The sequence below is a fragment of the Taeniopygia guttata genome, chromosome Z, assembly GCF_048771995.1.
Source record: "Taeniopygia guttata chromosome Z, bTaeGut7.mat, whole genome shotgun sequence".
Taxonomy (NCBI): Eukaryota; Metazoa; Chordata; class Aves; order Passeriformes; family Estrildidae; genus Taeniopygia; species Taeniopygia guttata.
In genome coordinates this window covers 76,649,297-76,671,566 of record NC_133063.1, presented here as the reverse complement: position 1 = coordinate 76,671,566, position 22,270 = coordinate 76,649,297, and the positions used below count along the sequence as shown (strand labels likewise).

The window sequence follows — 22,270 nt, the reverse complement described above, 5'->3', positions numbered from 1 at the left end:
GAGTATTTGCACCTTACCGAAACAGGAGTTTCATTCCTGTGAGGAAGTTCTCGTTCCACCATTTCGATGCCCACGATTCCAAAAGACCATATGTCCACTTTGGGGCCATATGGTTGACCTGTCAGCACTTCAGGCGCCATCCAGCCAGAAATGCCGGCCACTGAGCTCCGTCTATGCTGCTCAGGGGTGAGCTGAGCAAAGAGGCCAAAGTCAGCTGTGGACAAATAAACATACCATGAAAGCCAGGTCAAGTTAGGAAATCAAGCAAAAGAATTCCCCACTCTCAGTCTATGTGTTGTTGAATCTCCTGAAGAACTGTCCACACTCAGTTTCCTTGGGGCTTTAGCCAAGGAAGTATGGAATTGGCCACTTCCAAAAAAATCACATTTTTTTTAACGCTGCTCACAGCAGTGGCCTTTATTCCCCTGAAGCTTTAGATTGTAGCTCCCTCCCTCTGGAAGAGACACAAACACACCAACGCCACTCTTGACTTCTCCTGGTTCCTTAGACCTCTGTGCACGTTGCAACCGTGCCTTCAGCTCAGAGCGGTGGGTCCCTGCACTGCCACCAGCACCATTTCTGGGGAGTTGGCAGCCACTCAAAGCAGCCCCTCACCCCACATCCCTGAACGCTGCACCTGACCAGGAATATACTGACCCAGCTTGACAGAGCCGTCGGTTCTGAGAAGGATGTTGTCACTCTTCACATCTCGGTAGATCACGTGGTTCCAGTGAAGAAAATCCAATCCTTGCAGGCACTGAGAGAGAAAACAGAAGCAGGAGGGCAAAAATTAGTGATTTCATCACACAAGAAAGGAAACAGAGTCTCTAAAAGATTCCCTCTGCATGGGAATGGCGAGTAATGGCAGAACACAGTGCCATTGAGAGGAAGAGTTGCTGCTCCAACACTTGCAGAGCAGGACTTTTCTAAGGAAAGGCATGTCAGCTTTTGAAAGAGCAACAGCACCTGCTGTTGTAGACTGTCCCCTGCAAACCAGCCAGGATGACTGCTGCTGCAGTGGATGTGCTTTCTCCATGCAGAGGGCAAAGGAGGGGTTTGGCCAAGAAAGAAAAAAGTCCCTCTCTTTGGTGTGAAGCGGATCACTTTTGGGTGGGAGGCTGCATGACGAGAGTTTTGTTGCTGGCCTCAGCACAGACTTGAAGTATCACATCAGTCACCTTCCTGAAGCAAAGAGCATTTTGGCTGCACTACTGTCCTTTTCAGTTGAGGACTGTGAGAAAGGAGTCTCTGTTTTTTCTCAGCTGATCATTTCAAATCCTGCCACCAGCACCTTTGCTTTTACACGCAAGGAATGCAGTGCAGACAGGCTCAAGATACAAGTTTAGGGAGGCAAGGTGGAGAAGAGCAAATACAAATACAGGAGGCAGAGTGAGAATACAACAGCAGGAGATAAGAGTACAAGAACTGAGTACAGTGAGTGCAGGAGCACTGGCAGGCAGTTCCCTTGAGATGCTTTTACTTACCCATAGCATACCAGCACTAGAAAAACAAAGTTTATACATGAAACCTCTCCTGTTCTGAGCCTCTGTTTCCCAGACTATCCTGCCCAAGCCCTCGGAAGCACAGGTGGGCTTGCTGACCTCTCGACTGATGACTGCTATCTCGTCTTCAGACAGGTAGATCTTGCTGATGGCATCGCTCAGAGTGCCTCCATCCATGAACTCCATGACCAGCCAGAATTGATTATCCAAAAGATAGCTGAAAGAAGGAAACAAGAGCATGGAGGTAAACATGCATGGTTAGTTTATTTTCTTGGTTCTTATTTCCAAGTCCCTGTGTGACAAGGACAGAAGAAAAGGAACAGACATTCCCTCTAGGCTGTGCATTGTTTGAAACCTGTCTCAAGAAGAAAGGCACAGCTTTGGAAAAGGAGATGTCTTAAATAGCCAGCAAGTAAAAACTGCAGTATAGGAACAGATAAAAAACTTGTCACACTGCGTGTTTCTGGAAATAACCACCTAGTCTTCCTGGCATGCAAAGCAATGGAAAAGAGGGGACACAATCCAAGGAAAATCCATGTTAGTTTACCCAGACGTAAGAGGACTGTTGAAAAAAGTCAAGTCCCAAAATAATGTGGTGGCTGTGAACTTACAGGCTATTAATTTAATTAGATATGACTGATGCAGATTTTTGAATAATTTTCAAACTATGTGTGCCAGGGAATACTCCTGCAGACAAGATGCACTCTCTTCCCATCCACCGGAGATGAGCAGAGCAGTAATAATTAACCAATAATTACAGCTCTGTTTTGTGCCAGTGAACAATCTTGCATGTTTGCAATATGTAAACAAATATTTACAACAACTCACCTGCCTAAATAGTTGACCACGTTGGGATTCCTATTTATCTTCACAGTCATGAGTTCATAGACTTTTAGTTCCTTCTTCGTCAGTTCTTGGAGATTTATTTTCTTTATGGCCACCTAAAATGACATTGAAAATCAGCAACTTGAGAAGTTGGTGGCACGAGACCACAAGGCACATGGAGCGAGTGATTTTGCAATGACACAGCCAAGCTGTGCCAAACTGCATTCTGATTAGGCATTGCAGTAATTAGGAACTGACATTGCAACAGCCCATTTCTCTGCTCCCTTGGGGGCCAGTTACAGGACACGTGGCCACTGAAGTTTTGCCGTGTCCACTTGGTAACAGTGGTATCTCACCCACAAACCTATGAGCCCACTCCCTGCTGCTTTGTATGGGATTCAGCAGAAGTAATCCATGCCTTAATACTCTGTGGCTAATCCAGGGCTATGGGCAGGGCTTAGGGCTTCTAGGGACCCCTTGCAGATCTCTCCCTATGTGCAGTTCCCAAGTGCAGCACTGCAGGTGTCTGAGGAGCTACCGGTAACTCTCAGATGCATTTGCTGGCAACCAGAAGTGAGAATTCAGGACTCTGAAGCTGTCGCCCCAAAGAGCAGTGAGATGCTCTAAGGCACCACCTTTGCTTTAGCAATTGAGAGCGAGTGAGCACATCCTTGTCTGAAATGAACTGCTGCCCTGCGTGCCTTCCTTCTGGCAGCTGAGAAGGACAAAGACTGTCCCCAATGTATTTTGCAGGCTGGTACCAGTCTGTGTTTCTTTTGCCTCTTCAGCACAGCTCTACCCAAAGCTCTGGCCACAGCTGCTCACACCAGAGGGGAAAGCCCTCGAGTGCAGCAGAGTCTGAGGGGGCTGTTGACATTTACCTCTCCTCCTGTGGCTTTGTTGAGTGCTCTAACCACATGTCCAAAAGTCCTAGAAACAAAAAAGCAGCAAAGAAATTAGAAGCCATTTAGCTCTTGCAGTGAAAGCCAGCCCACACAGGAGATCTCTGCTGCAAATGCCTAAGACCTGCAGGATGCAGGCGGGCTCTGCCAGAAGGCAGATGATGCATTTTCCTCTCAAGTGCATGGGCACTGGGCCTGTCCCTGAAGTGCTGCCATCTACTGCCTCAGCTCCTAAAGAGAGCTCCTTCTTTCATCTCAGGTTTCATGTTCTAAATTGCGCAGTTTTCATAGTTTTCATCCTGACCATGGAGAATTTCCTTCAGCAAACTCTTGGAAAGAAATGTTCCTGAGAACTGGTATCTGACAGCTATCAGGGAGTAGGTTGCACTTTCAGGCAAGCAAGTTTCTTCCCCTTTTATTAGTGTGGCTGTATGATTTGGAGAGATAGAAAAATGCTAAGGAAATTAACACAGAGCTGTCCCACACTTGAGAGACAAGGAGATCTTCCAGGCCCTGTTCCTTGCTGCAGGCAAGAGACCTTGGCAGCATGAAGATGTCTCTGACAATACCTTCAGGGCACACTCACAAATTCTGAGCAGCACTGAGAGATGGGACAATCTATCCCCAGTGTCTGAACATGGCAATAGATGTCTGTTTGCAGCTGGCCTCACTTCACACTGCATAGATATTCCACCAGAAAAACACCCGGCCCATGGTTATGGAGAAGTAACTGTGGTTGGACTCACCCGCTGCCAATATATTCCAGTTCAGAATATTTCCCCACGGGGTTTTCCATGTTCACTATTTTCCCTGAGGGAAACAAAATGCAAGATGCTCACTTTAAAGCAAAGATCCCAGCTTCCAGAAGATGCAAAAGGCAGCCCCAGAGCCTGAAGCTTTGAACTCTTTGTGGTCGCCTGGGTAACAACAGCAAGCAGGCCGACAGCTCTGCAGCACAGGTGGCCAGCACACAGACTGATTTTCTACAGCAGTTCCCGTGGGGAAATGTCTCTAAATGTCCCTGGGACACCAATCTCAGGAAAAACATTTGGTACAGCTATGCTGAAACATGCACACAATACACTGTCCCTCAGAGAAGAAATACAGCAGACGTACTCAGTTGCTCCAGGGAGTCATCCTTGATCTCCTGGTGCTGAGCAGCGCTGGAGATGGGCAAACTGCCCCGGCTCCACTTCCCAGGTTGGGGAGCAAAGGCTCCTTTAGACAATGCTGCTGCTGCAGCAGGTTTGACAAAGCCCTTGTGGATCTGGAACAAGAAATGAGTTTGTCAGAAAGGCGCCTTGCAGAGATTAGCCTGAAATTCCATTGCAAATGCAAGCCCTTGGTAAGGTTCTGTCAGCCACATGCAGGGCTCTTAAATGGGTTTTTTCTGATGTCCACTTCTCAAACTGGATGGGTCAAAACCAAAGGTTAGTTCTACTCAAGTTCATGGCCAGATTCATGTTCCATTTTCATGGATTTTCTGAAGGATCACTGCCACAATGACCATTCTGCTTCCTCTCAAGGATTCCTTTCCCACTCGAAGGGCTTCAGACACATTTGCAGCTCCTTGTTCAAATGTTCTGCCTCCTCCCACTGTGTCCTCTTTTCCTGCACCATCTTCAGGTCATGCTCAACTTGTAGTAACTTTGGTGGGGACAGTTCCTGTACCTCATGCCAGGCCTGGGGCTCTTCATTGCCACTCATTTGCTGGAAGGCTTTGCAGGCTGCCCGGCGAGATGTCAACATTTGCACCTCAAGTCAAACAGAAGAAAGCAGTCAGAGACTACGGCTTATCCCTGTCAGTCAAGAGTCATTGACTGTGAGGAAAGGGAAAGAACAGATTTACAAGGGGTACAGACAGCTTGTTTCAATCCTCCGTCTGGGTCACCATGTTCCCCTGTAAAAACACCTCAAGAAACAAGGAGAGCAGGAACAGGCCAGCAAGAATCAATTTGGATGACTGCTGGCCAAAAGGCCAAAGGACAAGTCCCACTGTCCAGGGCAGCAGTTGAGATTCAGCACACCAGGAAATGTCCTTCAGAGTGTCTGGGGTACACACTACAGCAGGATGGCACTCAGAGGCATCAACTCACTCCCTGAAGCCCTGCACTGGAAAAGCAAGAAGGGCAGAAACCACCAGTTTGGTGACTGCAGTGGCTATCCCTCTTTCACTCACTTGCTTTTGTAGAGCCTGAGGGAGACGATTAAGTTTTTCTCTGATGATTTTCATTTCTTCTTCCAGCCTCTTCTCCTTTGCCTTCATCTTAGTGACAATTTTCTGAAACTCCGTGTCCAGCTGTTTCTTCAAGTTCTGTAAAATACAAGAGAGAGGATCTTTCATGAGTGGAGTGGCTGCCACTCTTTCACTCACCTGGTCTTGTTGATCGCCCCTCTGCTGACGGAGATTCATCCCCTCTTGAATTCCTCTCATGTCTTCCTTGTTCCCCTTCTTCACTTCCATGATGGCACTCTGAGCCCCGGGCAGCTCTGCTTGTGACTCTGCCTTGATGTTCTGTACACACAAATGCAGAGCAAGTGACTGGGAGCTGCCATCAGGCTCAGCTTTTTCCTCTTGCAGCTTCAAAATCCCATTTATTCAGCCACTTCTTTCTGCTTCCCTGCCCACCTCTGCTTCCAGTGCAACCCTCCTGTCCCAGTGCTGACTTTGGCAGATTCCAAGGCTCTGTGCTTTCAGTGCCTCTGGGACTCCTGACCTCCTCAGTCCCAAGAGCTCCATTTTATGCCCCTTTTCCTGCCCTTCCCTCTGAAACCTGGCGAGTCAGGCTTACCTGGCCATTCTCCTGTGGCTCTTCCACCTGCTGCCTGAGCTGCTCTTCCTGCTCTCGGGCTGGGAACAGCTCTTCCCGAGTCTGCCATGGCATCTCTGACAAAGCAGGCTGCTCCTGCTCTTTCTCTGGAAGGACCTGCACAGAAAGCAAGAGAAGATGGGTTTTAACTTTCCAGACAACATTTGAGGGCCAAGACTCAAGGACTGATGGGCTCACACGTTCCCAAAGCACTGTGCTGCAGCTCTCCTGGGTCATTCTCTGCCCATGAGGAGGCACAGAAGCCAAAGTGACCCTGGCACTGCAATCAGGGGCCATCTGGGGCTGAAGCTCAAGCAGCCTCTGAGGCAGCTGACAGGGAAGGTGTGGCATTTCTCAAGGGTCTGCTGAGGGCCTCCCTCTGCTTCTGCCTTGCTCTGTTTGTCTTTCAGTAGTGACTGACACCCCACCCTGTCCCACAGCTCCATCCTGGCTCTGCAGGTGGCTTCCTCTGTGAGCTCAGCCCTTGTGAGAGACACTTCTGGAGTTCATGTTCTCTTCACCAACTAAAACATGGAATTCTTCCACCTCTCTGGGACAGGCTGAACATTAAAGCATTAACGGGGGGCTTCAGGAAGAAGAGGCTGGAGGAGGAAACCATGTCTGAGGGGAAAAAAACCACCACATCTGGAGGAGGAAACAGCTCTGCCTGCTCAGAATCGGTCATCAGAACATGTCTTTAATCCTCTCCTGAAAGGGATGCTTTACGTGAACTTTGCACCTCCAACTGCTTTGAACCAGAGCCAAGAAGATTCAATTATGCAAATGTTACATAGATAGATAGATAGATAGATAGATAGATAGAGAGAGAGACAGACAGACAGATCTCACTTTTATAATCTCTCTTTACTATCAGTTTTGTTCCTACATACATCAACACTTGGTAGCCATTGCCCCAGTCAGCAGCAATCCCGAGATTGCTCTCCTGTTCCTTCAATAAACCACACTCTCAGGGAATCTGGAGCATTTAGGTCCTTATGGAATACAAGAAGATCCAGAGCATTGCACTGGGAACTGCACTCTTGCAGCATCTGTGCTTGGCCAAGTGCTTCTCTTGGACTCGACCACACTGACACTGCTAAAGGGGCTGCAATCAGGAATAAAGGCCAGGCCCTCCCAGCTCCTCTTATCTTTGAGAACCAGCTGGAATGCAAGAGCATTGATTTCCTGCTCAATTCCCAAACACCACACCTCCTGATTTCCTGGGTTGCAAAAAGACACAGGGACTGTTAATATGAAAGCGAAGAGCAAGGCCCTGTTGACTGGCCTGGCACCACAACAGCTCCCTGCCCCAAACAATGTGTTCTCATGCAAAAATACTGCATCCTCCAGAAAGGCCCCCTTACAAAAGAAAATGCAACCAGAATCTTTACAAGTGCAGGAAAAGAGTAGGAAAGATGGAAGAAAATCCACTTGCATTGCTAAAAACCAAGAAATTGAACAGGAATACTCCTCCGAATAAAGGAACAAAAACAAGACAGAAGAGCGACAGATGCCAGTGGAAAAAGCACTAGGATAACGTGAGGAGATATTTGCCGATGAAACAGCCCGTGTGGCAAGCACTGTCATGTATGGATCCATGGAAGTGTGCCTGAAGGTCTTTCACGAGGCTCCCGTTGTCCAGTTGTCCAGGCTAAAGCTCCCTCAGCACATCCTCCTTGGCCTTGCGCTTCACACCCTTCCCCAGCTCCCATGTCCTTCTCTGCACACCCTCCAGCCCCTCAAGGACTTTCTGCTTCAGAGGGGCCCACACGTGGACACAGCACTCCCAGCTATGGCCACAGTGCTGCCCAGCCCAGGGGGACGGTCACTGCCCTGCTCCTGCTGCCCCACTGCTGATGACAAAGGCCAGGATACCCTTGGCCTTCTTGGCCACCTGACCAGGCACGGGCCCACGTTCAGGTTCTCTTGACTGCCCAGCAACAAAGTTGCCCATTGGACTCAAAATACAGCATCCACCATTTCAAAATGTCCTTCCCCTTCTGAGCAACACAAGACTGCAGTCATGGACTTGCAGCTTCACCCCCCCCGCCCCGCCTCCAGGCTGCAATGCTCTTTTCAAAGCTGCAGACTACACCAAAAAATGCATCCACAGAACCTTGCTTTTTGCCTCACAAGAGGGCTTCACAATTATAAACTTAGTTTCTTTGGCCAGGTCTTGTCCCCCACAGATTCATGGACAACACACTCGTCTACTTGCAGCTTATCAATAGTCACAAGACAGCTGAGCCGCACACTTTGTAGAACTGAATAAATACTCAAGCAACTGCAGACCCGTTTCACCAGCCACACACATGTTTCCACAAAGGGAAAGCAAACAAACCAAACCCTGAGACCTCCAGCACTACCTCGTGCGCCCTTGGCCATGGGCCTGCAGAAGCCCAAGAGACAGAGCTTCACTGAGTTGAGCAGCCACACCCTCACCCTGAGGCAACAGGCTTTGGTGCCTAAACATGACAGGTCCAAGGCCAATTTCTAGCTGGAGGTCACTGCCTGCAGGAAATCGCTGAGTCCTGGCAGGACTCCAGCACTCAGCATCCTCGGCCAGCAACAGCAAGAGCTGGCTGGTCAGAAACTTCAGCTCTGCCTTGCACTAAAAACAGCCCCACCCACAACAGGCACTTACTGGCTCCAAAGAGTCAGCCTCAGGCGTGACCCGTGATGGAGCCTTGTGGTCAAACTGCTCCATTTGCTCCTCTTTGGCTACTTCACCAGGAGCAGAGGGAGCCAGGGCAGACACTGCTGTTGTCTCTATCATCTGTGGCAAGAGAGAAGCATGAGGGACAGGCCATTACCTATCATTTAAAACCGTATTTCTTCTCACATCTACCACCATATCTTGCAAGGAAAATTGAGAAACTTTGATTACAATGGGATTCTAAAGTGATCTCATGTATTAACATTGGCTACTACAACTGTAATGCAACTTGCTCTGATTTAAATATCCCAACCTGTCTACTATCAGGTGACAATGATCGATCTGTGTAACTGACCTTTTAAATCTTGATAGCTCGGAAATGCAAAAGCAAAACTTTCAGTGCTGTGTTGCCCTAAAGACAGCACCACCCACAACTGGCACTTACTGGCTCAGGAGATTCAGCCTCAGGCGTGACCCGTGATGGAGCCTTGTGGTCAAACTGCTCCATTTGCTCCTCTTTGGCTTCTTCACCAGGAGCAGAGGGAGCCAGGGCAGACACTGCTGTTGTCTCTATCATCTGTGGCAAGAGAGAAGCATGAGGGACAGGCCATTACCTATCATTTAAAATTGCATTTCTTCTCACATCTACCACCATATCTTGCAAAGAAAATTAAGAAACTTTGATTACAATGGGATTCTAAATTGCTCTCATGTATTAAAATTGGCTACTACAACTGTAATGCAACTTGCTCTGATTTAAATATCCCAACCTGTCTACTATCAGGTGACAATGATCGATCTGTGTAACTGATCTTTTAAATCTTGATAGCTCGGTATTGCAAAAGCAAAACTTTCAGTGCTGTGTTGCACTAAATACAGCACCACCCACAACTGGCACTTACTGGCTCCGAAGATTCAGGTTCTGGTGTGACCACTGATAGAGCCTTGTGGTCAAACTGCTCAATTTGCTCCTCTTCGGCTTCTTCACCAGGAGTAGAGGGAGCCAGGGCAGACACTGCTGTTGTCTCTATCATCTGTGGCAAGAGAGGAGCATGAGGGATAGACTGTTATCTATCATTTATAACCTCATTTCTTTTCACATCTACCACCATATCTTGCAAGGAAAATTGAGAAACTTTGATAACAATGGGATTCTAAGGTGCTCTCATAGTATTAAATTTGGCTACTACAACTGTAATGCAACTTGCTCTGATTTAAATATCCCAACCTGTCTACTATCAGGTGACAATGATCTATTTGTGTAACTGACCTTTTAAATCTTGATAGCTCGGAAATGCAAAAGCAAAACTTTCAGTGCTCTGTTGCACTAAAGACAGCACCACCCACAACTGGCACTTACTGGCTCCGAAGATTCAGGTTCTGGTGTGACCCGTGATGGAGCCTTGTGGTCAAACTGCTCAATTGGCTCCTCCGTGGCTTCCTCACGAGGAGCAGAGGGAGCCAGGGCAGACACTGCTGTTGTCTCTATCATCTGTGGCAAGAGAGAAGCATGAGGGACAGGCCATTACCTATCATTTAAAACCGCATTTCTTCTCACATCTACCACCATATCTTGCAAGGAAAACTGAGAAACTTTGATTACAATGGGATTCTAAATTGCTCTCATGTATTAAAATTGGCTACTACAACTGTAATGCAACTTGCTCTGATTTAAATATCCCAACCTGTCTACTATCAGGTGACAATGATCGATCTGTGTAACTGACCTTTTAAATCTTGATAGCTCAGAAATTCAAAGCAAAACTTTCAGTGCTGGGTTGCACTAAAGACAGCACCACCCAAGACTGGCACTTACTGGCTCAGGAGATTCAGCCTCAGGCGTGACCCGTGATGGAGCCTTGTGGTCAAATTGCTCAATTTGCTCCTCTTTAGGTTCTTCACCAGGAGCAGAGGGAGCCAGGGCAGACACTGCTGTTGTCTCGATCATCTGTGGCAAGAGAGAAGCATGAGGGACAGGCCATTACCTATCATTTAAAACCGTATTTCTTCTCACATCTACCACCATATCTTGCAAGGAAAATTGAGAAACTTTGATAACAATGGGATTCAAAGATGCTCTCATAGTATTGAAATTGGCTAAAACAACTCTAATTCAAATTGCTCTGAATTAAGTATTCCACGCTGCCTACTATCAGGTGACAATGATCTATTTGTGTAACTGACCTTTTAAATCTTGATAGCTCGGAAATGCAAAAGCAAAACTTTCAGTGCTGTGTTGCACTAAACACATCACCACCCACAACTGGCACTTACTGGCTCAGGAGATTCAGCCACAGGCGTTACCACTGATGGAGCCTTGAGGTCATACTCCTCAATTTCCTCCTCCACAGCTTCCTCACCAGGAGCAGAGGGAGCCAGGGCAGACACTGCTGTTGTCTCGATCATCTGTGGCAAGAGAGAAGCATGAGGGACAGGCCATTACCTATCATTTAAAACCGTATTTCTTCTCACATCTACCACCATATCTTCCAAGGAAAATTGAGAAACTTTGATTACAATGGGATTCCTAAGGTGCTCTCATGTATTAAAATTGGCTACTACAACTGTAATGCAACTAGCTCTGATTTAAATATCCCAACCTGTCTACTATCAGGTGACAATGATCGATCTGTGTAACTGACATTGTAAGTCTTGAAAGCTAAGAAATGCAAAAGCGAAACTTGCTGCTCCACTTTGCACTAAAGACAGCACCACCCACAACTGGTACTTACTGGCTCAGGAGATTCAGCCTCAGGCGTGACCCGTGATGGAGCCTTGTGGTCAAACTGCTCCATTTGCTCCTCTTTGGCTTCTTCACCAGGAGCAGAGGGAGCCAGGGCAGACACTGCTGTTTTCTCTATCATCTGTGGCAAGAGAGAAGCATGAGGGACAGGCCATTACCTATCATTTAAAACTGTATTTCTTCTCACATCTACCACCATATCTTGCAAGGAAAATTGAGAAACTTTGATAACAATGGGATTCAAAGATGCTCTCATAGTATTGAAATTGGCTAAAACAACTCTAATTCAAATTGCTCTGAATTAAGTATTCCACGCTGCCTACTATCAGGTTACAATGATCTATTTGTGTAACTGACCTTTTAAATCCTGATAGCTCGGAAATGCAAAAGCAAAACTTTCAGTGCTGTGTTGCACTAAACACATCACCACCCACAACTGGCACTTACTGGCTCAGGAGATTCAGCCACAGGCGTTACCACTGATGGAGCCTTGAGGTCATACTCCTCAATTTCCTCCTCCACAGCTTCCTCACCAGGAGCAGAGGGAGCCAGGGCAGACACTGCTGTTGTCTCGATCATCTGTGGCAAGAGAGAAGCATGAGGGACAGGCCATTACCTATCATTTAAAACCGTATTTCTTCTCACATCTACCACCATATCTTCCAAGGAAAATTGAGAAACTTTGATTACAATGGGATTCCTAAGGTGCTCTCATGTATTAAAATCGGCTACTACAACTGTAATGCAACTAGCTCTGATTTAAATATCCCAACCTGTCTACTATCAGGTGACAATGATCGATCTGTGTAACTGACATTGTAAGTCTTGAAAGCTAAGAAATGCAAAAGCGAAACTTGCTGCTCTACTTTGCACTAAAGACAGCACCACCCACAACTGGTACTTACTGGCTCAGGAGATTCAGCCACAGGCGTTACCACTGATGGAGCCTTGTGGTCAAACTGCTTAATTTGCTCCTCTTTGGCTTCTTCACCAGGAGCAGAGGGAGCCAGGGCAGACACTGCTGTTGTCTCGATCATCTGTGGCAAGAGAGAAGCATGAGGGACAGGCCATTACCTATCATTTAAAACCGCATTTCTTCTCACATCTACCACCATATCTTGCAAGGAAAACTGAGAAACTTTGATTACAATGGGATTCTAAATTGCTCTCATGTATTAAAATTGGCTACTACAACTGTAATGCAACTTGCTCTGATTTAAATATCCCAACCTGTCTACTATCAGGTGACAATGATCGATCTGTGTAACTGACCTTTTAAATCTTGATAGCTCAGAAATTCAAAGCAAAACTTTCAGTGCTGGGTTGCACTAAAGACAGCACCACCCAAGACTGGCACTTACTGGCTCCGAAGATTCAGCCTCAGGCGTGACCCGTGATGGAGCCTTGTGGTCAAACTGCTCACTTTGCTCCTCTTTGGCTACTTCACCAGGAGCAGAGGGAGCCAGGGCAGACACTGCTGTTGTCTCGATCATCTGTGGCAAGAGAGAAGCATGAGGGACAGGCCATTACCTATCATTTAAAACCGTATTTCTTCTCACATCTACCACCATATCTTGCAAGGAAAATTGAGAAACTTTGATAACAATGGGATTCAAAGATGCTCTCATAGTATTGAAATTGGCTAAAACAACTCTAATTCAAATTGCTCTGAATTAAGTATTCCACGCTGCCTACTATCAGGTTACAATGATCTATTTGTGTAACTGACCTTTTAAATCTTGATAGCTCGGAAATGCAAAAGCAAAACTTTCAGTGCTGTGTTGCACTAAACACATCACCACCCACAACTGGCACTTACTGGCTCAGGAGATTCAGCCACAGGCGTTACCACTGATGGAGCCTTGAGGTCATACTCCTCAATTTCCTCCTCCACAGCTTCCTCACCAGGAGCAGAGGGAGCCAGGGCAGACACTGCTGTTGTCTCTATCATCTGTGGCAAGAGAGAAGCATGAGGGACAGGCCATTACCTATCATTTAAAATTGCATTTCTTCTCACATCTACCACCATATCTTGCAAGGAAAATTGAGAAACTTTGATTACAATGGGATTCTAAATTGCTCTCATGTATTAAAATTGGCTACTACAACTGTAATGCAACTTGCTCTGATTTAAATATCCCAACCTGTCTACTATCAGGTGACAATGATCGATCTGTGTAACTGACATTGTAAGTCTTGAAAGCTAAGAAATGCAAAAGAGAAACTGGCTGCTCTGCCTTGCACTAAAAACAGCCCAACCCACAACTGGCACTTACTGGCTCAGGAGATTCAGGCTCAGGCGTTACCACTGATGGAGCCTTGAGGTCATACTCCTCAATTTGCTCCTCCATGGCTTCTTCACCAGGAGGAGAGGGAGCCAGGGCAGACACTGGTGGTGTCTCTGTCATCTGTGGCAGGAGAGAAGCATGAGGGACAGACTGTTATCTATCATTTATAACCTCATTGCTTCTCACATCTACCACCATATCTTGCAAGGAAAATTGAGAATCTTTGATTACAATGGGATTCTAAAGTGCTCTCATGTATTAACATTGTCTACTACAACTGTAATACAACTTGCTCTGATTTAAATATCCCAACCTGTCTACTATCAGGTGACAATGATTGATTTGTGTAACTGACCTTTTAAATCTTGATAGCTCGGAAATGCAAAAGCAAAACTTTCAGTGCTGTGTTGCCCTAAAGACAGCACCACCCACAACTGGTACTTACTGGCTCAGGAGATTCAGCCTCAGGCGTGACCCGTGATGGAGCCTTGTGGTCAAACTGCTCCATTTGCTCCTCTTTGGCTTCTTCACCAGGAGCAGAGGGAGCCACGGCAGACACTGCTGTTGTCTCTATCATCTGTGGCAAGAGAGAAGCATGAGGGACAGGCCATTACCTATCATTTAAAACCGTATTTCTTCTCACATCTACCACCATATCTTCCAAGGAAAATTGAGAAACTTTGATTACAATGGGATTCCTAAGGTGCTCTCATGTATTAAAATCGGCTACTACAACTGTAATGCAACTAGCTCTGATTTAAATATCCCAACCTGTCTACTATCAGGTGACAATGATCGATCTGTGTAACTGACATTGTAAGTCTTGAAAGCTAAGAAATGCAAAAGCGAAACTTGCTGCTCTACTTTGCACTAAAGACAGCACCACCCACAACTGGTACTTACTGGCTCAGGAGATTCAGCCACAGGCGTTACCACTGATGGAGCCTTGTGGTCAAACTGCTTAATTTGCTCCTCTTTGGCTTCTTCACCAGGAGCAGAGGGAGCCAGGGTAGACACTGCTGTTGTCTCGATCATCTGTGGCAAGAGAGAAGCATGAGGGACTGGCCATTACCTATCATTTAAAATTGCATTTCTTCTCACATCTACCACCATATCTTGCAAAGAAAATTAAGAAACTTTGATTACAATGGGATTCTAAATTGCTCTCATGTATTAAAATTGGCTACTACAACTGTAATGCAACTTGCTCTGATTTAAATATCCCAACCTTTCTACTATCAGGTGACAATGATCGATCTGTGTTACTGATCATTTAAATCTTGATAGCTCGGTATTGCAAAAGCAAAACTTTCAGTGCTGTGTTGCACTAAATACAGCACCACCCACAACTGGCACTTACTGGCTCCGAAGATTCAGGCTCTGGTGTGACCACTGATAGAGCCTTGTGGTCAAACTGCTCAATTTGCTCCTCTTCGGCTTCTTCACCAGGAGTAGAGGGAGCCAGGGCAGACACTGCTGTTGTCTCTATCATCTGTGGCAAGAGAGGAGCATGAGGGATAGACTGTTATCTATCATTTATAACCTCATTTCTTTTCACATCTACCACCATATCTTGCAAGGAAAATTGAGAAACTTTGATAACAATGGGATTCTAAGGTGCTCTCATAGTATTAAATTTGGCTACTACAACTGTAATGCAACTTGCTCTGATTTAAATATCCCAACCTGTCTACTATCAGGTGACAATGATCTATTTGTGTAACTGACCTTTTAAATCTTGATAGCTCGGAAATGCAAAAGCAAAACTTTCAGTGCTCTGTTGAACTAAAGACAGCACCACCCACAACTGGCACTTACTGGCTCCGAAGATTCAGGTTCTGGTGTGACCCGTGATGGAGCCTTGTGGTCAAACTGCTCAATTGGCTCCTCCGTGGCTTCCTCACCAGGAGCAGAGGGAGCCAGGGCAGACACTGCTGTTGTCTCTATCATCTGTGGCATGAGAGAAGCATGAGGGACAGGCCATTACCTATAATTTAAAACCGCATTTCTTCTCACATCTACCACCATATCTTGCAAGGAAAACTGAGAAACTTTGATTACAATGGGATTCTAAATTGCTCTCATGTATTAAAATTGGCTACTACAACTGTAATGCAACTTGCTCTGATTTAAATATCCCAACCTGTCTACTATCAGGTGACAATGATCGATCTGTGTAACTGACCTTTTAAATCTTGATAGCTCAGAAATTCAAAGCAAAACTTTCAGTGCTGGGTTGCACTAAAGACAGCACCACCCAAGACTGGCACTTACTGGCTCAGGAGATTCAGCCTCAGGCGTGACCCGTGATGGAGCCTTGTGGTCAAATTGCTCAATTTGCTCCTCTTTAGGTACTTCACCAGGAGCAGAGGGAGCCAGGGCAGACACTGCTGTTGTCTCTATCATCTGTGGCAAGAGAGAAGCATGAGGGACTGGCCATTACCTATCATTTAAAACCGTATTTCTTCTCACATCTACCACCATATCTTGCAAGGAAAATTGAGAAACTTTGATAACAAAGGGATTCAAAGATGATCTCATAGTATTGAAATTGGCTAAAACAACTCTAATTCAAATTGCTCTGAATTAAGTATTCCACGCTGCCTACTATCAGGTTACAATGATCTATTTGTGTAACTGACCTTTTAAATCTTGATAGCTCGGAAATGCAAAAGCAAAACTTTCAGTGCTGTGTTGCACTAAACACATCACCACCCACAACTGGCACTTACTGGCTCAGGAGATTCAGCCACAGGCGTTACCACTGATGGAGCCTTGAGGTCATACTCCTCAATTTCCTCCTCCACAGCTTCCTCACCAGGAGCAGAGGGAGCCAGGGCAGACACTGCTGTTGTCTCGATCATCTGTGGCAAGAGAGAAGCATGAGGGACAGGCCATTACCTATCATTTAAAACCGTATTTCTTCTCACATCTACCACCATATCTTCCAAGGAAAATTGAGAAACTTTGATTACAATGGGATTCCTAAGGTGCTCTCATGTATTAAAATTGGCTACTACAACTGTAATGCAACTAGCTCTGATTTAAATATCCCAACCTGTCTACTATCAGGTGACAATGATCGATCTGTGTAACTGACATTGTAAGTCTTGAAAGCTAAGAAATGCAAAAGCGAAACTTGCTGCTCCACTTTGCACTAAAGACAGCACCACCCACAACTGGTACTTACTGGCTCAGGAGATTCAGCCTCAGGCGTGACCCGTGATGGAGCCTTGTGGTCAAACTGCTCCATTTGCTCCTCTTTGGCTTCTTCACCAGTAGCAGAGGGAGCCAGGGCAGACACTGCTGTTGTCTCTATCATCTGTGGCAAGAGAGAAGCATGAGGGACAGGCCATTACCTATCATTTAAAATTGCATTTCTTCTCACATCTACCACCATATCTTGCAAGAAAAATTGAGAAACTTTGATTACAATGGGATTCTAAATTGCTCTCATGTATGAAAGTTGGCTACTACAACTGTAATGCAACTTGCTCTGATTTAAATATCCCAACCTGTCTACTATCAGGTGACAATGATCGATCTGTGTAACTGACATTGTAAGTCTTGAAAGCTAAGAAATGCAAAAGAGAAACTGGCTGCTCTGCCTTTCACTAAAAACAGCCCCACCCACAACTGGCACTTACTGGCTCAGGAGATTCAGGCTCAGGCGTTACCACTGATGGAGCCTTGAGGTCATACTCCTCAATTTGCTCCTCCACGGCTTCTTCACCAGGAGGAGAGGGAGCCAGGGCAGACACTGGTGGTGTCTCTGTCATCTGTGGCAGGAGAGAAGCATGAGGGACAGACTGTTATCTATCATTTATAACCTCATTGCTTCTCACATCTACCTCCATATCTTGCAAGGAAAATTGAGAATCTTTGATTACAATGGGATTCTAAAGTGCTCTCATGTATTAACATTGTCTACTACAACTGTAATACAACTTGCTCTGATTTAAATATCCCAACCTGTCTACTATCAGGTGACAATGATTGATTTGTGTAACTGACCTTTTAAATCTTGATAGCTCGGAAATGCAAAAGCAAAACTTTCAGTGCTGTGTTGCACTAAACACATCACCACCCACAACTGGCACTTACTGGCTCAGGAGATTCAGCCACAGGCGTTACCACTGATGGAGCCTTGAGGTCATACTCCTCAATTTCCTCCTCCACAGCTTCCTCACCAGGAGCAGAGGGAGCCAGGGCAGACACTGCTGTTGTCTCTATCATCTGTGGCAAGAGAGAAGCATGAGGGACAGGCCATTACCTATCATTTAAAATTGCATTTCTTCTCACATCTACCACCATATCTTGCAAGGAAAATTGAGAAACTTTGATTACAATGGGATTCTAAATTGCTCTCATGTATTAAAATTGGCTACTACAACTGTAATGCAACTAGCTCTGATTTAAATATCCCAACCTGTCTACTATCAGGTGACAATGATCGATCTGTGTAACTGACATTGTAAGTCTTGAAAGCTAAGAAATGCAAAAGAGAAACTGGCTGCTCTGCCTTGCACTAAAAACAGCCCAACCCACAACTGGCACTTACTGGCTCAGGAGATTCAGGCTCAGGCGTTACCACTGATGGAGCCTTGAGGTCATACTCCTCAATTTGCTCCTCCACGGCTTCTTCACCAGGAGGAGAGGGAGCCAGGGCAGACACTGGTGGTGTCTCTGTCATCTGTGGCAGGAGAGAAGCATGAGGGACAGACTGTTATCTATCATTTATAACCTCATTGCTTCTCACATCTACCACCATATCTTGCAAGGAAAATTGAGAATCTTTGATTACAATGGGATTCTAAAGTGCTCTCATGTATTAACATTGTCTACTACAACTGTAATACAACTTGCTCTGATTTAAATATCCCAACCTGTCTACTATCAGGTGACAATGATTGATTTGTGTAACTGACCTTTTAAATCTTGATAGCTCGGAAATGCAAAAGCAAAACTTTCAGTGCTGTGTTGCCCTAAAGACAGCACCACCCACAACTGGTACTTACTGGCTCAGGAGATTCAGCCTCAGGCGTGACCCGTGATGGAGCCTTGTGGTCAAACTGCTCCATTTGCTCCTCTTTGGCTTCTTCACCAGGAGCAGAGGGAGCCAGGGCAGACACTGCTGTTGTCTCTATCATCTGTGGCAAGAGAGAAGCATGAAAGACAGGCCATTACCTATAATTTAAAACTGTATTTCTTCTCACATCTACCACCATATCTTGCAAGGAAAATTGAGAAACTTTGATAACAATGGGATTCAAAGATGCTCTCATAGTATTGAAATTGGCTAAAACAACTCTAATTCAAATTGCTCTGAATTAAGTATTCCACGCTGCCTACTATCAGGTTACAATGATCTATTTGTGTAACTGACCTTTTAAATCTTGATAGCTCGGAAATGCAAAAGCAAAACTTTCAGTGCTGTGTTGCACTAAACACATCACCACCCACAACTGGCACTTACTGGCTCAGGAGATTCAGCCACAGGCGTTACCACTGATGGAGCCTTGAGGTCATACTCCTCAATTTCCTCCTCCACAGCTTCCTCACCAGGAGGAGAGGGAGCCAGGGCAGACACTGCTGTTGTCTCGATCATCTGTGGCAAGAGAGAAGCATGAGGGACTGGCCATTACCTATCATTTAAAATTGCATTTCTTCTCACATCTACCACCATATCTTGCAAAGAAAATTAAGAAACTTTGATTACAATGGGATTCTAAATTGCTCTCATGTATTAAAATTGGCTACTACAACTGTAATGCAACTTGCTCTGATTTAAATATCCCAACCTGTCTACTATCAGGTGACAATGATCGATCTGTGTAACTGATCATTTAAATCTTGATAGCTCGGTATTGCAAAAGCAAAACTTTCAGTGCTGTGTTGCACTAAATACAGCACCACCCACAACTGGCACTTACTGGCTCCGAAGATTCAGGCTCTGGTGTGACCCGTGATGGAGCCTTGTGGTCAAACTGTTCAATTTGCTCCTCTTCGGCTTCTTCACCAGGAGTAGAGGGAGCCAGGGCAGACACTGCTGTTGTCTCTATCATCTGTGGCAAGAGAGGAGCATGAGGGATAGACTGTTATCTATCATTTATAACCTCATTTCTTTTCACATCTACCACCATATCTTGCAAGGAAAATTGAGAAACTTTGATAACAATGGGATTCTAAGGTGCTCTCATAGTATTAAATTTGGCTACTACAACTGTAATGCAACTTGCTCTGATTTAAATATCCCAACCTGTCTACTATCAGGTGACAATGATCTATTTGTGTAACTGACCTTTTAAATCTTGATAGCTCGGAAATGCAAAAGCAAAACTTTCAGTGCTGTGTTGCACTAAAGACAGCACCACCCACAACTGGCACTTACTGGCTCAGGAGATTCAGGCTCAGGCGTTACCACTGATGGAGCCTTGAGGTCATACTCCTCAATTTGCTCCTCTCTGGCTTGTTCACCAGGAGGAGAGGGAGCCAGGGCAGACACTGCTGGTGTCTCTGTCATCTGTGGCAAGAGAGAAGCATGAGGGACAGGCCATTACCTATCATTTATAATCTCGTTTCTCCTCAGATCCGTAACCTCCTCTTAAAAGGAAATATTTTCCACTTTGTTAGCAATGCGATTCTAAATCACTCTGACCAGATTAAATCTAACTCAGCAGAACTCTATTTGATGCACTCTATGTATTTGATAGTCCTTCCTGGCTGCCATCAGCAAGCAAATGTGCCTTGGCACAAAGGAGCTTTTGTCACTTTAAAGCCCTGAAATGCAAAAGCAGGAAATAGCCAGCAAGGCTTTTGCTGTTGCTGCGACAGACATGGAAAACTCAAAGTGGATCAGAATCCCAACCAGTGCAAGGAAAGGGCAGGAAAGGTTGTGCAGAAGCATCTGTGCTTGGTGGCAAGAGAGAAAATGGGCAGGGCTTTACCTCCTACCAAACCAAGTCAAACCAAGTCAAAAGTGTCCCCTCCTCAGGTGGCTAAAACACTTGGAGGCAATGAGGGCATGTTTGGCAGGGGAACAGCCATGGTGATGAGCACTGTCATGTATGGATCTATGGAAGTGTGCCGGAAGGACCCTCACGAGCCTCCCATTGTCCAGGCTGAAACACCCTGAGCACCTCCTCCTTGGCCTTGCGCTCCACACCCTTCCCCAGCTCCCGTGTCCTTCTCTGCACACGCCCAGCGCCTCAAGGACTTCCTGCTTCAGAGGGGCCCACATGTAGACACATCACTGTGGAGTTGTGCTCGCCCTGTATATCCCCTCATAATGGTTTGTCCCTCCATATCCCCTCTTTGTATCCGTTTGCTTCATCCCAGCTTTCCCATCAGCACCTGTATGTCCATCAAACCCCAAAATCCCTGACTCATCCCCCTGTCTCCTCCCAGGTGATGTGTCCATCACCTTGTGACCCTTCCTCTTTGTCCAGAGCCTTCTCCCAGGGTCCCCAGGTAACTGGACCCTGGCTCGGGGCTCCTCCCCCACCCCCTCCTCAGTGGTCACTCTGAGGCCTTGCCCCCAGAGAGCCACTCCCAAGTCCTTCCCCTGTTGGCTGCTCGGATTTCCCTGTCCCCCTATATCTGGCTCCTCTGGGCAGGGACACCCTCTCTTGCTCTGGATGTCCTTCGGGTTTGGATGTGGCCTGGGATCTCTCCAGGCCCTCATTAAATTTCGGAACTAATCCTGAGGAGGAGCGCCTCTTTCTCTTGCTTGTCGGACCAGCTTGTCTTTGAACTCACGAGGGAGCTTCTCAAAGCCCCCCAGGATCCAAGGAGAAGTTCCCTCCCTCTGCCCGACTCGCCCCACTGCCCAGCTGGATGGGGTACACTGGGGACTCATCACCCGTGGATTTGAGGGTGACACGCAGCACAGAAATTCCAGCTATGGTTGCAGCGCTGCCCAGCCCAGGGGGACGGTCACTGCCCTGCTTCTGCTGCCCCACTGCTGCTGACACAGGCCAGGGTGCCCTTGGCCTTCTTGGCCACCTGGCCAGGTCCTGGCCCACCTTCAGCTGCTTTTGACCGGCACCCCTGGGCCCTTTTGGCCCACACAGCGTCCCGGCCACAAAGTTGCCCATTGGAGTCAAAATACAGCATCCACCATTTCAAATGTCCTTCCTCTTCTGAGCAACACAAGACTGCAGTCATGGACTTGCAGCTTCACCTCCCCCCGGCCCCGCCTCCAGGCTGCAATGCACTTTTCAAAGCTGCAGACTACACCAAAAAATGCATCCACAGAACCTTGCTTTTTGCCTCACAAGAGGGCTTTACAATTATAAACTTAGTTTCTTTGACCAGGTCTTGTCCCCCACAGATTCATGGACAACCACTCATGTACTTGCAGCTTATCAATAGTCACAAGACAGCTGAGCCGCACACTTTGTAGAACTGAATAAATACTCAAGAAACTGCAGACCCGTTTCTCCAGCCAAACACATGTTTCCACAAAGGGAAAGCAAACAAACCAAACCCTGAGACCTCCAGCACTACCTCGTGCGCCCTTGGCCATGGGCCTGCAGAAGCCCA

General features: G+C 46.4%; 1 protein-coding gene across 1 annotated transcript in view; it reads right to left on the bottom strand.

Annotated features, from left to right (window-relative positions):
• LOC116806765 (uncharacterized) overlaps nucleotides 1-22,270 on the bottom strand; it is a 36,497-nt gene that overhangs the window by 4,109 nt on the left and 10,118 nt on the right. Inside the window, exons 5-34 of the mRNA XM_072922603.1 lie at nucleotides 17,374-17,505; nucleotides 16,917-17,048; nucleotides 16,459-16,590; nucleotides 16,001-16,132; nucleotides 15,545-15,676; nucleotides 15,087-15,218; nucleotides 14,630-14,761; nucleotides 14,172-14,303; nucleotides 13,715-13,846; nucleotides 13,258-13,389; nucleotides 12,800-12,931; nucleotides 12,344-12,475; nucleotides 11,886-12,017; nucleotides 11,428-11,559; nucleotides 10,970-11,101; nucleotides 10,512-10,643; nucleotides 10,056-10,187; nucleotides 9,598-9,729; nucleotides 9,141-9,272; nucleotides 8,684-8,815; nucleotides 6,022-6,156; nucleotides 5,409-5,744; nucleotides 4,901-4,984; nucleotides 4,346-4,496; nucleotides 3,976-4,039; nucleotides 3,209-3,257; nucleotides 2,331-2,443; nucleotides 1,602-1,719; nucleotides 658-757; nucleotides 18-214 (exon numbers count right to left, since the gene is read on the bottom strand). Coding sequence (XP_072778704.1) covers nucleotides 18-214; nucleotides 658-757; nucleotides 1,602-1,719; nucleotides 2,331-2,443; nucleotides 3,209-3,257; nucleotides 3,976-4,039; nucleotides 4,346-4,496; nucleotides 4,901-4,984; nucleotides 5,409-5,744; nucleotides 6,022-6,156; nucleotides 8,684-8,815; nucleotides 9,141-9,272; nucleotides 9,598-9,729; nucleotides 10,056-10,187; nucleotides 10,512-10,643; nucleotides 10,970-11,101; nucleotides 11,428-11,559; nucleotides 11,886-12,017; nucleotides 12,344-12,475; nucleotides 12,800-12,931; nucleotides 13,258-13,389; nucleotides 13,715-13,846; nucleotides 14,172-14,303; nucleotides 14,630-14,761; nucleotides 15,087-15,218; nucleotides 15,545-15,676; nucleotides 16,001-16,132; nucleotides 16,459-16,590; nucleotides 16,917-17,048; nucleotides 17,374-17,505 — 3,987 coding nt within the window. The remainder of the gene's footprint in view (nucleotides 1-17; nucleotides 215-657; nucleotides 758-1,601; nucleotides 1,720-2,330; nucleotides 2,444-3,208; nucleotides 3,258-3,975; nucleotides 4,040-4,345; nucleotides 4,497-4,900; nucleotides 4,985-5,408; nucleotides 5,745-6,021; nucleotides 6,157-8,683; nucleotides 8,816-9,140; nucleotides 9,273-9,597; nucleotides 9,730-10,055; nucleotides 10,188-10,511; nucleotides 10,644-10,969; nucleotides 11,102-11,427; nucleotides 11,560-11,885; nucleotides 12,018-12,343; nucleotides 12,476-12,799; nucleotides 12,932-13,257; nucleotides 13,390-13,714; nucleotides 13,847-14,171; nucleotides 14,304-14,629; nucleotides 14,762-15,086; nucleotides 15,219-15,544; nucleotides 15,677-16,000; nucleotides 16,133-16,458; nucleotides 16,591-16,916; nucleotides 17,049-17,373; nucleotides 17,506-22,270) is intronic.